The sequence below is a fragment of the Lytechinus variegatus genome, chromosome 3 (genome assembly GCF_018143015.1).
Source record: "Lytechinus variegatus isolate NC3 chromosome 3, Lvar_3.0, whole genome shotgun sequence".
Classification (NCBI taxonomy): domain Eukaryota; kingdom Metazoa; phylum Echinodermata; class Echinoidea; order Temnopleuroida; family Toxopneustidae; genus Lytechinus; species Lytechinus variegatus.
In genome coordinates this window covers 27,371,747-27,389,301 of record NC_054742.1, presented here as the reverse complement: position 1 = coordinate 27,389,301, position 17,555 = coordinate 27,371,747, and the positions used below count along the sequence as shown (strand labels likewise).

At 34.4% G+C, this 17,555-nt stretch overlaps 1 protein-coding gene across 3 annotated transcripts in view; it reads right to left on the bottom strand.

The window, feature by feature from the left end:
• Nucleotides 1-767: 767 nt before the first annotated feature.
• The window catches only part of LOC121410665 (eukaryotic translation initiation factor 4B-like), a 34,612-nt gene continuing 17,824 nt past the window's right edge, over nt 768-17,555 (bottom strand). The window contains exons 2-14 of one of the 3 annotated variants that reach the window (XM_041602896.1): nt 15,809-15,955; nt 15,422-15,627; nt 14,661-14,774; nt 14,301-14,352; nt 13,282-13,368; nt 11,288-11,833; nt 10,873-10,947; nt 9,989-10,214; nt 8,121-8,230; nt 6,949-7,109; nt 5,765-5,978; nt 4,501-4,622; nt 768-3,623 (exon numbers count right to left, since the gene is read on the bottom strand). In XM_041602896.1, the coding sequence (XP_041458830.1) occupies nt 3,558-3,623; nt 4,501-4,622; nt 5,765-5,978; nt 6,949-7,109; nt 8,121-8,230; nt 9,989-10,214; nt 10,873-10,947; nt 11,288-11,833; nt 13,282-13,368; nt 14,301-14,352; nt 14,661-14,774; nt 15,422-15,627; nt 15,809-15,955 (2,126 nt within the window). In that variant the 3' untranslated portion in view covers nt 768-3,557. The remainder of the gene's footprint in view (nt 3,624-4,500; nt 4,623-5,764; nt 5,979-6,948; nt 7,110-8,120; nt 8,231-9,988; nt 10,215-10,872; nt 10,948-11,287; nt 11,834-13,281; nt 13,369-14,300; nt 14,353-14,660; nt 14,775-15,421; nt 15,628-15,808; nt 15,956-17,555) is intronic. The other 2 variants (XM_041602897.1, XM_041602898.1) reach the window with 2 other exon arrangements.

Below are 17,555 nucleotides of genomic sequence, written 5' to 3'. Positions count from 1 at the left end.
GCCACTTTTTCTGCGTCCGTACGACACATTACTATTTTTAATCTGTATTATACAGGATGTGAATTCAAGTCATGTTAAGTCTTGGTTTTTCTTACACTCTGGTAGTAGTTGATGACCACCTATAGTTACTGGAATATTTTTTGTTTTTTCTTGTCAAAAACTGTCAAATGTTCTCTAAATGTCCCGTACGACACGTATGGAATCACCCTGATACATTTACTTTGGGGAAAAAGAATGGGCCACTTTTCAAATTCCCCAAAGTTGCAGGAATTATTTTTAAATAAAACGTCCCCTTTAAGACTACTCCTTGCAGAGTCAAAATCATTCAGGAATGGCAAACCAGTTAGTGATGTGACTGCTTACAACCGTTGCGATTGTGTGCAACGCATATTGAGACCAAATGATCACAAACATCTCTCGGGCAATTGCGAAAGCGTCAGCCCCAATAGACTACGCACACAACTCCCACAAGAACAATCTACCAATTTGCTTTTGAGTACATACTACAGTTTGTGATAAATTTCTTTCTGGATATTAAAATTTGCATTGACTGGCAAAATACCTATTTTTTCAATAATTTGGGTAGAATTTCTGATCAGAAAACATCAATTACTTTTTGTGATTTGGTGGATATAAAAAAAGAAAATACCCATTCAACACCATGCAAATCTCAGGGAGATTTGTTCTCAACCCTCAAACTCATTCACATACACTCACTTATGTCCCTTCTTTCAAATTATGATAAAAAGTTGACGATCAAATTAATCTTCATCTTTTTGTACTTTATTCGCATTCATTCAAAATTTCATACGTTCAAGTTCATAATTCAAGAAACATATATGAACGCTGTTGAGAAATACTCCAAAAATAACCAAGATAGATCTTTAAAATGTAGTACAGAAATACAGTATTGGGCTTTGCCACATTTGAATTCTAAAATCAGGCATTTGATGAATAAGAGTATCCTCTCTCCAATCAAAAGGTGGTCATGTGATACTCGCCTTCTAAATAAAACAATTCAGATATGTTTCCATTCACAACAATTATCGAAATCTCAAGTTAATATACACATTCACAATTTTTAACCAACAAACTTTTCTGAAGCAAAGATAATACTCTTTAGAAAAGTATGAAGATAATATGAGAGGAAGGAAAAAAATACAGCAGAAAAATGGAGGATATTGACAAGATAAAAATAACCACATAGTAAAGCATGTTACAAAGAAAATATTCAAAGTGGATCATATCATTTAATGCCTTGCTCCTATTCCTAGATAATAAAATTCTGAAGAGATCGCAATCATTCTAGGCAAGGTCCAGTGTTTTTCCTAAAGGACAGATGTATTCATAACCTATATACTGTAAACATTGCTGTGAAAACTCATTTTCATCGTGAATATTTCTCACTAAAATGGAAATATACTAGATAACTAATATTTTAAAGCATAATCATCCTTGAAGGAAGAAAATGTATAAAAATGCAGAAAATAGAACATCATCATGATTAAGTAATAAATTTTAACTCTTTACCTGATTTGAGATTTTTATTGAGAAACGCTAAGACCATCAAAAAGCAAGATTTGAATAATTTTTTTTATATGGAATCAGACAGATGATGAACTGGATTCTTATAGCCTGGGAGCATATACGATATCTTTACTTAGGAATTATTTCTTTTTTTAAATAGAAAATATCAATTCACAGCCAAAGTTCCAGGGGACTGTTACAAAGAAGAGTTGAGCTTAAAAACAAAACTCAGAGAAAATCAATCATGATTTATCACAGGTGGGCCTGGATCACTGTATACCAAGTTTCAGCTAAATGTAATATGTTATCATAAAAAAAAAAAAAATCAAGAATCTCACATTTCACAGCACATTTTAAAGATTATTGCGAGTATTGTCATACATTGTTATTGGTTGCATTTAAAGAAAATATGACAACTAAAATGTTCTATAGGCATCAAATTGTGCTGTCACATCATCTCAGATATTTGTGTTAAAATATACAAATTTTTCTTATTTCCAAATAAAATTTCATTTGTCCATGTACCCTCAATACAAACATTGAAAATACTTTGTTTTTACCATTTAATTTTTGCACAGTATTTGATCAATTACAAAATGATATTGAATAAAATGAAGATTAAATGAGGATGAGTGAGGTTGCATAAAATGTCATAAACTTACAACCTCATAAAAGATCATCTTCAATGAACTCTGGAACTTTAGAAGTTTCCTACATATTAAAAACTGTTCTCTCCATATCTGCCTCTATTAAAACAAATAACATTTTGGAGGGCATTCCTTTGAATAATTCAAATTTAAAATTTCTAATAGAAGAGATTAACAGATACTACGGAAGGGCAGGTTAATCTAGTCCAATATATTCCTTGAATCTAATGTCTTACTTGCATACATCATGTCGTGAAGTGTAAATGAAAATGCATTGCATATGTTTCAGATGACGTACCTGTCTAATATATTGAGAAAAACTTTTCATTTCAAATTTATGATTTTAATGGGTACATCTCATCAAATCTAACCTGGATCCAATTTGATGTTTTTATATAAAACTAAACTTTACTTTCTAATAGAAATTAAAAACCACATGACCTTAAAAAAACCCATAAAATGGATACCATTCATTTATATTCTCTTTATAAGACAGATTACAATCAATAAAATTCACAATATCGTAATTTTTACTACAAGGATTTTTATTAACATGGTCCATTGTATTCAAAATGAGTCTGTTTGAAGATGAATTAAATTAACTTGGTTATGCCATAGTGATAACATGACATACAGAGGGAGCATTTCAAAGAAACTTCAACAGCAGCATTACTACAGTCAACTAAATGCCTGTCTAAAGCTTTGTAAAAAAAATGTGAATTACATAAAAATATAATTCTTTCATGCCAATCTTTTGAAATAGTAAGGACCATTTTATCTAACTCTTCAAAGACCAATTTGTGAAAAATTTGAGTTCTTCCATTTCTCTGCTTTAGCGCCATCTCTCTCGGAAATATTTTTGTGTGTCTGAATAAAGGCAATTCAAACACTTTCCTTACAACTTTGGTAATTGCTTATGATCAGGAAGCTTTATACAAATATTGAATACTCACATTTTCACCACATACCATGGTTGGGAAATGGTTTTAAGCTAAAAATAAAAAAACCTACAACAGATTTTTCATGTTTTGGGGATCCCGACAAAATAAACCCAGCAATTTTGTATTTTCTCCCAAAATGTCATATTTTTCGTCTGAATCTTTCACACATGTGTTTTGTGGTATCCATGCCAATTCGTTTCATTTGAAGCTGAATTCAAACTTTGTAAATGAATATATTTTACTTAAACTTAAAAACAGACTTTAAATTGAAAGGAAGTAAAAAAAAAAGAATTTTGAGACTCAAAATCTCACGAAAGCATGGAAAAAACATAGATACTCATATCATAGTGAAAAGCAAAGTGAAAATATAAAATGCTACACCTTTGGATACTCCATGCTCTCGCAACAGATTTTTGAAATAACTTGATCTCATAGAAAGGTGTTAATCTGATGCATTCCCAAGTTCATCTTCTAAGAGAGATGAAAACTTATTGGCATCTGACCAGTCCTGCATAAAAATGAATATAAATAAATCAATTCGCAAATCTCAGAATCAGCATGGGTATTAACTGAAGTAAAATTTGCAATACAACCCTAGCAGCCTTCCCTGCATTGCAGTACTCCATTTAAAAGCAGTATTTTCATTTGCAGGGCTACCAACTGAATTTTGCATTTTCAGTATTCTTAGCATCCATAAGACATTTTTACAAAAAGTCAGTATTTTTCTGTGTGAAAAAATAAGAATGCACATTGACTAAGTCTGATCACTGATTACATTTTTGTTCCACACATAATTCTTTAAAAAGGTGTGCATAAGATTTGAATTTGACTGTTATATTTGGAATCCACTTTTTTGGCACTTTGCATGCTGTTACTATGCCCGTCAAGCTTCCAGCAAACAACCAAACTGACATAAAAAGATTTGAAAATATTCGAGTATTTCATTTATTTGTCTATGGACTACAATACTTTATAATCATTGTGAATATATTGCATGTTGCTCTGTCTGTCAAATCTCTACAAAGATTTCAATTTGTCATCAACAGCTATTGTTCAAAGAGTATTAAAAACCTTTTTTTATGTGTAACTTATTACTTCATTGCACTACATGTATTTGTTTTGAACCTAATTTTTTCCATAATTTTTAATGTAAATCCTCTACGATACTTTTCAGAAAATAAACGTCAATTTGCTTTAAAAAACAAAATTATGATATATTTAAGAATTTTGGACAGAAGTAGGATTTGCCGATGAAAATTTGATTTGTAAGTGAAGTCATTTGGGGTCTGACATGCACTATACAAAAAGTTATGTAAAACATTTTGATGCTTTTTGCTGTTCCCATTTTCCTATTGATGCCATTCAAATCATGAAGTTTGACTTACCCTAGCTTTTGGTTCCTCATACTTGGGCATAGGACCAGGGGGTTTATTTCGTCCATCATCTCTTGATTTTCTCTCACCATCAGGCTGTCCTCTTCCTCCACCTCCTCCTCGTCCACCACCTTCTGATATTAAATAAAGCAAAATATATTAAAATAGCAGCAAGATTTAAATATAAAAGTACATTAGTATATGGAGCCATGACCAAGATATCTTATTCTTATTCATTTTTAATTCATTAAAAATATACTTTAAAGCCATTTTCAAGTTTAAGTAACTGAATGCTCTCCTACCAAAACATATAGAGTTTGATTATCAATGAGCTGAACACCCCCCCCCAAAAAAAAAAAGATGCCAAAAAATATTTAAAAAAAAAATCAATATTAATTTCTTTTCTTCATTTATTGAAGAAAAGTTTTTTTCCCCCAAACACCAATAATTTTGCATACAAGAAAAGATCAACGAACATAAAATCCCATGAATAAGGGACACAGCTTTAAAAGCTTGATTGTGACATATTTCATTTTTGAGGACATCTCGAAAGAAAATTATAACCAATTCCAGCCTAAAGAAAAGAAACACATTATCTTCTAATGCAAACACTTAATGAACAACATATAAACTCTACTTCATCATTCAATTCAAACAAACACCTTATCCAATCTAATACAGCGATTTGTAGAGCACCAGCATCCAGTTCTGTGATTAAATGCACTGATGAGACTGAAATCCCCCCAAATGTCTGCTCATTGAAAGACTACATTAGGTGGTTTCAAACCGCCTCAATCACAAGAATCCCCGTTAAATTACGAGAACCTTTTTTGGCTAAAAAATACCCATTAATTATTCCTGCATTCACACCGCCCCGAAACGTACCCTTCGGGATAAGTTCCCGAAGTTACGAGCATGCGCAGTATGGTCTGATAAGCAGGCAAGGCACAAGATTCAAATTCACTAGCCCAGCAACCACCCGCGCCGCCCCGCCCAATGACGCGCTGGGCTAAAGTTCCTGTAATTTGCTTTCACATCGCCAAAATACCTGCGACCTTGGAAAAATCTCCGCGAAAGTTCTCGTAATTTCGCCAAGTACCTACTATTTAGCAGGTATTTTCTTTCGGGGAAATCACGCGTAGTTTGCTTTCACATTACCAAAATACCTGGGATTTTTTGATCGGGGTAAATTTCCTGATCAGAGAATACCTGGAACTGACGAACTTCGAGGCGGTCTAAAACCACCTAATGAGTTACAATGAGTTCAAACTATTACCTCTTGATGACATACCTCTCCCTCTCGCAGATGGCCCTCCACCCCTTCCTCCTCCCCTACCACCACCTCCTCCTCCCCTTGGTTTATCACCGTCCCTCCATGCACCGGACTCACTATATGATCGGTCTGATGGTGAAGCGTGTGAAGATTTGCCGACTGTAGAGCTGGCTGGAGGTGATGCTACTGTCTCACTGCGCTTTGCCCATGCATTCTCCTGTCACATAAAAAATATTCAGCATTTCAAATTGAGAAAATTGCTTACATGTGAAAAATTCTTCTACAGAAGATATATTTGGCACAACACAGACCAATCATTACCAGTCAAGTAAACAGATACCTCAACAAGCAAACTGCAGTCTACTAAATTGGGGGATGCATCTTGGTTATATTAATAGATTTTCAAAACATCATCTGCTTGAGCTTGCCAAATGCTTGCTAGTTAAGGCATCAAAGACTAACTCTGATTTTAATGACAGCATCATTTTTCCCATTATCTATGCCATAAGAATAAATGGATTTTTAAATTCAAATTAAAAAAAATATTGTTATAGTGATGAAATCATAAAGGACAAGTTCACCTCAACAAAAACTTGATTTTTATGAAAAGAGAAAAATTCAACAAGCATAACACTCAAAATTTCATCAAAATCGGATGTAAAATAAGAAAGTTATGGCATGTTAAAGTTTTGCTTCATTTCACAAAACAGTTATATGCACATCTCAGTCAGCATGTAAATGAGGAACTGATGACATCACTCACTCACTATTTCTTTTGTATCTTATTATATGAAATATGAAATATTTTTATTTTCTCGTCATTGTCATGTGAAATGAAGTTTCATTCCTCCCTGAACACGTGGAATTCCATTATTTTCATATTTTTTGCTTCAGGCAAGGAGGTCCTAATCATCAAATTCGTAAAAATTGAAATATTGTATAGTTCAAACAATACAAAAAAAAATAAATAGTGAGTGAGTGACATCATCTACTCTCTCATTTGGATGTAACTGGCTTGTTCATATAACTCTTTTGTTAAAAAGAACCGAAACTGTGAAATGTCATACCTTTCTTTTACATCCGATTTTGATGAAATTTTCATCATAATACTTGTTTGATTTTTCTCTATTGATTCAAATCAACATTTTTCTGAGATGGACTTGACCTTTAACTGATTTTGGACTAACCTTTGGAGGTGGGGCTGGTATTAACTTAACATCTTCTTGCCTAGGTGAGGTAGGAGTCTTGGGTGGAGGCGGAGATGTAGGAGTAGGCGAGACTGGTGCCTGATCGTCTTTATGGAATACCTCTTCATCATTAGACCTTTCACTTTCTCTTCTCATTATTACTACATTATGAACCAAAAGAAAATCAGATTGATAGATGATTTCTTTTTTCGCTCATGCTTATATTTTTGTCACTGTTACAATTCCAATAAAGATAATAATTACAGTGAAACCTGAATAAAGACCACCCAAAAGAGACAAAAGCAATCTGTATGATCAGGGGCCCGTGACACAAAGCTTAGCAATGATCGTAGAACATTTTTCTACGATTGATTCCATTGGCTACAATGTACAATCAATTGTAGAAATCAAGCGTCCAATCAATCGCTAACCTTTGTGTTACGGGACCCAGATGGTCTTTATTGTAAACAGGGGAGTGCATTATGAAAGGACATGTTGGATGTTTCATCCAATACATCCTGTTTTATCTGACAGCTACCATAGCAACAATATTTCTCAGTCAATCAAAATGAAGTTGTCCGATTGTCGGTTGATAAATTTTGATGGAACGCTCCCGTGGTTCCTATAATACATGTTACATTTACAAAATATTATTCAAGGTAAACTATACTTAAGGTCTTTAGATAACTAGTCCTATATAAGTTTTGAATGCATCCTCACTGTACCGTTATCATGTTAAGCTATTTGTAATAGTTTGGATTCAGTTTATTTGAATTCTTCTTGTCAGTCCTGCTATCCATCCCTTTATATTGGTAAAATTCATTTTTTTTTTCAAACTGGTGGCATCAATGTCTAAACCATATTATAAACTATGTACCTTGTTAAAACAGTTTAGCCATGAACTAAAAAAAAAACTGTGGATGTAGGCATAATCCATGAAAAGTATTCACCATAAATTCTTTTAGTTTCCTTAAAATCTCATGAACCTAAAACATAAGACCAAATTACTGGTAACCTGCAATAAGGCAGTAAAACATGTTGTCTTGCATATCAGACCAAAAGCCTAACAAGTGATTTCAGATGTAATTCAATTCAAAATCAGATTATCACTCAAGATTGCAGATTTCCCAACCCGTCTTATTGATCAGACAAGAGTATATATTTCATCTCACCTGGTCTTGGACCTCCCCTTCCTGAGCCTGAGCTACTGTGACGTGTTCTTCCTTCCCTTCCTTCTGATCTTTCACTGTCTCTCCTTACACGAGCAGTGGTATGCTCTGGGCTATCACCAACAAATACACAAATAAAAAAAAACTTTTATCACTTTGTTGATCAAAAATAATAAACCATGGAATAGACCATCCCTAGATAGACTGTGCTATATAAATTCCTTAAGGAATGTATCTCCCAATAAAGTGTCTAATTTAACAAAGTACCAGTAGTCTATTTGGGTGTTGCAAGAAATTTGCAATTGATTTCAAGTCAATTTTAGGTCCTGAAATCAATCATATCTAACAATTAATTGCAAATTTACTATTGATCACTAGTCTGCTTCTTACATCAACAAGAATAAATTCATTTGCTTTATTTAGCCCTGCGAGAGTGGTCCAAATAACCCGGCTCTTTGAGGGTTGAAATTAATCTGCAACTGAAATTTGCAATTGATTGCAAATATTTTTGCAATACTCCTTAACACTAGCTATAGAGCTGCATTGCAAAAAGAACTTTTCGCAATTTGAACTTATCACAATTTTTGCATTTTGGATACCATATCTCAAAGATTGGAATATGATTACAATCATCCTCAGCCAAGTTTTATGGGTATCCGTTAGTCGTATCTAAAAAAAAAAATGGGATCAGAGCTACAGCAAGCATTCCAAGAATACAATAAAGCGATATGACGAATGCAGATAAATTTTATCGTATGAATAATACAATACAGTTCAACCTCTCTTATCCGGACACGTTGGGACCAGCATCAATCTGGATAAGGGATTTATCCGGAACTAGGAGACCCAATATCAAATATACACGCAGCTGCCGCCCCAATGGTACCTACACATAATCTATTGTAATGAGCGCAAACAGACAGTATATCACTCTGTGTAAGTGCAAATTATAGGCGTTTTTTTAGGGAAATGAAATCGATTGGTTGCTTGAACACTAGGATAATTTACCTGCTGAAATAATTGAGGAATACATCTAGCATACCTCGAAAGAGAATGACTCAATGAAACTAAGATTGATAATCGGATCATTGCAGCAGGCATTGCAGCTTCGCAAAGTCAGCCATTATCATACTCACTGTAGGTTCAAACATGATAGATGGCGCTGTCTGTAGTGCAAGACGAGACCTAAGCGCGCGAGACACGTGTTGACGTTTTTTACACAAAATAAAAGAAAAAGAGAATGTGAAAAATAATTGCCTTGCCCCCTGATTTACTGGAAAATTATCCTGCCCAAGTAATGTGGTTGCAGGTAGACTATATTGGAGAATATGTTATCAAAGTGAGTTTGCTTAGGAATGTTGATTTTAGATTGAAATCAGATTGAAATCTCACTTCCCCACGTACTACATTGGAAAAAAAAAATCTTGGCAAGAGTGCGTCCAGATAACAAAAGATCTGGATGGGAGAGGTCGGACTGTATTTCAATTTTTGCAGCGTTAACAATAAACAGACTCTTCAAAAAATCTCCATAGGCAACAATGAGTGCAACTGCACATATTCAGGGAGGAATCAAACTTTGTTTCACATTGTAATGAGAAAATTCAAATAAATCGCATTTCATAGAAAATAAGAGCATGGGTGACATCCTCAGCTCCGTGAATTTCCTACCAACCAGATTGTGCATAAACTGTCTCATGAAATCAAATTAAATTTAAAATGCCACATCTCTTTTATTTTACAGAGAAATTAGATGAAATTTTTAGTATGGCTTTATTTGACATTTCTCTCTTTATCAGAATCAAAATTTTTGATGGGGTGGACTCGCCCTTTAATGGTCCAAGATCAATATGTTTAGTTTCTTGTGATCTTACCCGTCTTTCCTCGGGACTTCTTTATCTAAATTCTGTGTGTGTTTCTGTTGTTCAAACTGTCTCTTTTCCCTCTCAAGTCTCTCAGCTATCTCTCTTTCCCTAGCAGCAGTGTCTACAGGTTTAGCTCCTCCAAAGATTGATGCAGTACTTGCTGCTTTGGTAGGATTCTCTTCAATGGGTTGTGTTCTTTTCTGAAGAACCAGCTTCTTCCTCTCACGAGGTGTTTCTGTATTATGACAAAAAAACAAAAATTACTTCCAAGACTTCTGTTATTTGTAATGTAACTACACTGAGCATGACATTCATCATCAGTGTTTAGGGTATTTTTTTACAAATTATTTCTCCTACTCTTTGAAGACATTGAAATTTGTGGGATATTTCCTATTTTTGAGCAAGCGCTAGAGTGCCCAGCCGAGGCGGATACCGGAGCTTTACAAGAACCCATCATCATCATTAAAGCCTCTTAATTTACTATATATTTTTCTTACTTTGCATGGATGGAAAGTTCAATTCCTTGATAGCTCTCCTCAAAACCATCCTGTTACTTAGGCCATAAGTGGGTAAAGTTTAAAACTTTTCTGTCTTCCATGATTGTTCCCTACATCTTGTGAGGTCTCCCATGTAGATTCCACCTAACAACTGTGAAATTTAGTATTTTTAATTTAAATTTAGTACAGGAATGTCATGTCAGCCTACGCTTTCTCATCACTTTTACTATCCTTAACAGGCTAATTGACTGAAGGAAGTCTCTGTTTTGTTTCGACATAGACACGAACAAACATCTTTTGAATAATTAAGTCATCATTGCAATGGAATTATGTTGATATACAAGCCTTCTAATAATTTTGCTACAATTAAGACTCTATTCTCATTTGTTACATTACCTCTTTCAGGAGGTCCATAGTCATTTTCATCTCCTCTTCTTGCAGGCCCACTGCTATCGTTTCTCCTCCACTGATCTGCAAATAAATTTCTGTACACATTACATACTCAACAATGGAACTGATAAACATGACTTTCAAAAAGAAATTGTATCAAACACTTCACTGAAGCTATATTTTACTACAACATCCCTTTTTGCATTCCTACTAGGGACAGTTGAAAAGGAATAAATCTATGAAGGTCTCCAATAAAAAAAATATGGATTTTTGTACTGTTATCTATAGAGTATAATTAAGCAATTATTCATTTCACACTTCAGAATAATATTACATGATTGATTTTATACAATAATTTCTGACTTTGCAAAGTATTTTTGCTCATTGGTAATATTTTTTCAGACAATATGACTTCATTTACCTCTTTCTTCATCTCTGTCATACCCTCCTCTGCCTGGGCCATATCCACCTCTCTCATAGCCCCTGTCCATTCCACCTCTGTCTGGTCCTCCCCGTTCATATCCCCTGTCAGGGCCCCTATCAGGGCCGCCGCCTCTACCATAGCTGCTATCAGGACCACCTCTGTCATAGCCTCTGTCATACCCCCTATCAGGGCCACCACCACGATTATAGCCCCTATCGGGACCTCTGTCGTTCCGTCTATCAGAACCATAATCTTGCTGGGATCCACCACCGCGAGAGTAGCCGCCACTACCACCCCCACGATCCCATTCCTTACCAAAGCCACCTCCCCTGTCTCTGTCATAGTTCCTTTCAAATCCTCCTCCTCCTACTCCTCCACGATCATAGTTCCGTTCATATCCACCTCCACGGTCTCTGTTATAACTTCTATCCCCTTCATATCCCCTGCTGCCAGCATTATCAGAACTTCCTCTATCCCGCCATCTATCTCTATCACTCTCGCTAGGTACACTAGGTCTGTTAGAGCTACCGTATCTATCTCCACCTGTGAAAGCCAGATTGAAAGCCAATTCAACTTCATTCAATTTCACATCAATTACCCATGCAATCAATATCCAATAAAACGTCAATTCCTTCTTATAAAACCTATAAATCATTCACATGAATTATCAAGCATAAGGTGTGATACTGTTATCAAAGTCAATCCAAATGTAAATCTAGAGTAAATAGAAATTCAAATTCACACTTCTACTGAATGCTAGATTTTGCATTCCTGTTCAATATCTATGACTAAATAATATGAACAATGAATTCATGATACTATTAGTTACACCCTGCTTGTTCATGTAATACAGGAAATATCTACGTTCTCGTTCCGTATTCCAGGAGGCCAGAGGCCGAATGGAACATGAAACCAGAACATAGATATTTTCCGTGTTTCGTAAGAACAAGCAGGGTGTAACGATTTTATCTCTTTAAGTGTATCTTTTATATTATTGCAGAATAGGGCAAAAGAATAGAACTAAACACAATGCAAAACCCTGCATTTTGAGAGTGATTTTGGAAAGACAGTCATTCATGACATCACAATGATCATATTAAAAAGAATGTGCATTTTGCCATCGAAATTGATGCACAAATAGTAGTGCTTGGTTGAAATCAGCACTGAGCATGCACGTAACAATGAAAACAATATTAAAACAGCCACACACCAAATAGATAATACAGGCGCATATTGCCTGTTTGATCTTTGTGACCCAGAAAAATAGGTAAATACAGGTTTGCCTCACAAAAAAATCAACCAATCAGATTACGGAATCCATGAGAAATATAGCCGCCTAAGATATATACTCATTATTTTTTTCTGTCATAGCAATATCATTTAATAAACTATTTTCTATAGGACTAAAATAATCTTTACCTGTTTAAAGAATCAACAAACTGGCACTCAACGAAAGTGTAGCTTAAGTTAACTAGTTTTAACCCAAAAGAGACTGAGCCTGCATATATGCGGGTTGGAGTCTATGCAAAATGTATTACAGCAAAATCATTCAGTTTCCAATAGGTTAACTGGACCTTTAACAAGAGAATTCTACCTTTATGAACAAATTAACGATTGAAAAGTGTCTTAAAAGATAGCTAATGGAGGATTCCCCCCCTCCCAGAACATAAGCAAAGATTATACTTACAGAATGAAATGACATAAATTTAACCAAACCTTTCTTTAAGGTCATTCTCTTTTTGCCTGCTGACTGTAGAGCTTCACTAATCTAAAACATTACAAACTTAACTACTTCCCCCTTGTTCTTCGAATATATCACAAAATTTTGTCTACATTCTATATATATTTAACATTTTATAGAATAGGATCTGCTTTAAAAATATACAAGCTGTATATGAAACTCATAAGTTATATGGTTGATTAGTTAGCCTTGATTCCATTCACTTCTATTTAAGTTATCAGGGGGAGCATGTACAATAGTAAGAACATACCCTGATTCCATTCACTTCTATTTGAGTTATCAGATCTCCTCCAATCACCAGGGGTTTTGTCAAAGCCTCTGTCACCACCTTTGCCATCTGAGAATATGCAAAAGCAGAGAAAATGGACATAATTACCATGATATAGAACAAAATATGATGCCTTGATTCAATTTCAGACGACTGTCCCTCTCCTGACGATGGACAGTCAACCTCCCAGAAACGTCAAGTCTTCTCTCCTGTTCTACAACTCCACTCGCCGACTAAAGAAAACCCCTTCTCTCAACTCTCCAACTACTCAATCCTCTTAACTTCTTTCTGGTTTAAAGTCATTCTTAAGTTTAAAGAAGTACACTCATTTCCTAAAGATACTCTACTTTCTAATCTTTTTCTCAATTCTCCATTTCATTTCTTCCTTCTGGGCCCGTTGCAAAAAACTTTTGCCATTTTTATGTGTAATTTTCAATGACATTATTTAGTTTGCCAGATTTTTTTGATTTATTTCCTGGAGTCTTTTTTTATGACAAAAGTTTCATGCAACGGGTCTATGGTGTATCATAAACCACTTCCACAATATCCAAAACCAATAATATACAGCAAATGAATGGAGTAAAGATGAAGAACAGTGTTGATATCTAGTCCAGGAGCAGGATATAATGTGACCCTCTGCCTGATGTAACAGTTCTTAAATCAATCTACCAAGACCGTAACCTGGCAGAAGAAAAAGTCTGGCCACACTCAATAATGAATTTCATACTGTAAAATCTTTCATTTAAAACATGAATCATGCTTACCTCTTAATACATTTTCAAATATGCAAATTAAGGCATATAAGTATTGTTTTGCCTACATTTCATCAATGGGGGTTCAGAACCCACACCCCCCATCCCCATGTCATTGTTGCTCAATAATTTTTTCCATCTTTACTATACCCACCCAATGAACTATAAATACAGACCTTATGTCGATCTTATTCAAGTTATCTCCTGTTAGAATTACCAGTCATCATTGATAAAAATACTATTACTAACCTGTTTGAGCCTGACTCGCCAGATCAACACGAATCCGTCTGCTTTTTAATTGCTGCAAGGGAAATAGAGATAAATTCTTTCAAATCCTCCACAAAAAATAAAAAAGCAGGAGTGCAAGAAAACATTTTTTGCGGAACTCTGGAAACTAAAATAAATATTCAAAATTTTATTGAAAAAATTCATCTATCAACTCAACAGAAACAATATTCAGATCTAACCAGATGATGCAGGAATTACAATTCACAGTATTATGAATTCCAGGTACTCAGCCTTGTACTAGCAGTAGTTTTGAAAGTAACTCTTTTGTTCTATGCAAATGTTGAAATATTGACGATGAAATTAGATGCAAAAATTACTCACTGCATTGTTGAGGGATAGTGCCTTGTACAATGATTCCATATCATCAACCTCTGCATATCCAAAGCCTTTAAGCCGCTGGGTATCTCCCTCTGTTGGTAACCTAACATCACTCACCTACAGCCAAAACACAAACAATTAAAAAAAATTATAACAGCTCATTTTTAGAAAGTGTACAACAGTCATTTAATTTTTTTTACATAAGATAGGAATATCATTATGTCATATATTACCCAAGATTTTACTCAAGCAGCCGAGCATGAACAATAAAGGCAAATTACCGGCAAGACCCCTAGAACTACCCACATATCGAGGATTAAACGATCAACAGTTGTTTCATTTATTTTTGCAACACCATGAAAATCTGCGTGTGGGACTTAAATTTTTACAAGTGTAACATCATAAACAATCTTTCAGAGGCAAATATTATTCCTCTGTTTTTGTAGTTTCGAACTAAATCAGAAGAATTTCAAGAAAAAATAGAAAATAGAGGGCCATTTCATGAATATAAAAAGAAATTGTGAAATTTCAGCAACTGTTTAAGACCGCCCACCCCCCTGCCCGATCTACAGTATATGGTTAAAAAGATTGGCAAATCTTTTATGCTTTTAACGGTCATTTGAATGACAATACCTTTGACTCAGCCCATGCAATGTTTTTCAAACATTCTATACTTATCATTCTATATTCTATGAAGGTGCAATTGATGGGGAAAAGTTGCTTTGCATTTTATTGATGACTAATATTGATCATTAAAGACTTACATTACAGTTAGCTCCATTGAGAAACTTCTTGATATCTTCTGTTGCACAGTCAAAAGGTAGGTTGCCAAGGTAGATAGTGTAAGGAGGATTTGGTGGAAGCTTGCTCTTGTCTATCTCCACTTGCTGGGCACTCTTTGGTGCAGTAGGCAGGGATATACGCTCAGGGAGAGTTGTGCTGGAATTTCCCCATGGTGTTGAAGAGGAAACTGTCACAAAGTCAAACCATCCTTTGTTAAACAATGTCTAATACTAAACAATGGCTTAAATCTACAAGGTAATTTTGAATCTGAGTAGATTTCATGAATCCCTCCTAAATTCCTCCTTTATAGAACCATTTTTTTTTGTAAATTATGAAATCCTTTTGTAAAGGATGCAAAAGATACTTACAATCCCCATCTGCGTCTGCTGCTTCATCTGCCCATGATGATTTTGAAGAATAAACAAAGCTGGTACCAGGAGCAGGGGTATTATCACCTGTTGACAGGAACTCATTTAGATTCAGAGTCTTCCCCTTCTTCTTGCCTTTCTTCTTTCCTGCAATAACAAACAAAATTCAATGTTTAGTGAAACTATAGAGGAGGCAAAAGAATTTTCCACTATGTAATCCATAAATAATTCATTAGATGATTACATACAATACCTTACATTTTGTTGTTGGAGAGGGAATTACTATAAAGCAAATAATAAATATTGCAATGGGTAATAATTGGGCTGTAGTAAAACTAGCATTGGCCCTCCAAGATCAATTTAAATAATTGTCAAACCTGAAGGCATACATGTATATTCGTCAAAAAGAAAAAAATTGTGCATATACATGTAAGATTAGTGACCTCTGCTATGAATTTGTATCCTTGACAAACTAAATCAGCTTATTGTCAAAAACCATTACTTTTAGTTTTTCTTTGAAATAAAAAAAACTCAGTTGTCAAGCGGTTTATAAGCATATTTTAGCTTTACATGTAAATACTATGTTGTCCTATGCACATTACCATTTGTTCACTTTTAGCTCTGGTCGGGCCTTTAACCTGTACATCTTCTTGTGTATTCTGGCTCCTATTTAGTGACTACAATTGAGTTGAAATGATCAATGATGCCTCACTGTAAATTTCTGCCCAGCAAAGATACTCATTTTCATAATTGGATCATTCCACGGTATTAGCAGGAGATATCATCTTGTTACAATGCTCACTTGTCCGTCCGTGATCATTTTTTATTGAGTTTATGATGTGGATAAAATGTATGAATTTAAACTATGTTCAAATAAAATGATGCAGTGTCTAGTGACATACCTCTACACATTTTAATTTTTTTTAAATTTCTATTCTGATAAAGAATAAAAGAAAAAAATAATTGTAGATTGCTTTGTTTTTATAAAATCGGCCTGAAAACTAGGCCATAATATTAACAGATTTTATGCTCTCATTAGGCTTATTAGATTAGTAAATTACTTTAATAATCAAACTTTTCCCTTTTTTTAGAATGGAATATCGACAAGTTTCATCTCGCACTTAGGAAAAGAAAATACATGTTTGTCATCATTTTCATATGACATAATGTTCTTAGAATGTCCCGGTCCTAGGTCAAAACTCAAAGTAATGATACATATAAGCTCTTTTTAACCAATATCCATATCCACCTCACAATTTTCCTATGAAGTGTTTGAAATACAGAGCTTAGATTGACCCCCTTTCAGATCGAAATATAAAATATTTTAAGCTCACGCTTAGCGCTCGCTTTATCATTATAAAAAAAGGGGTATTTAGAATGCCGAGATTCTAGGTGAAATGTGAAAAATGCACGCGCATATTTATTCAAATACGCAAATTGTTCTCTATTTAAATCATTATCCAGTTTCAGATCACAATATCATGTGAAATTTGATTTTAAAAGGATGGAAGAGTGTGTGTATGGAAGTGAGGGGCAGGGTAAGAGATTTTGACAGCTTTGAAGGGTGGATCCATGGAATGGAGATAGCATATTTGAAGAATGAAATAAATATTTCTAATATATTTTTGATGATTTAAAAGAGTTAAAGAGGAAAATGGATGTCAATTGATAGGCTTTGATTTGATGTGATAGAAAGTGCGATTACAAACAAATTGACAAAAATATCAGATGTTATTTTGAATATATA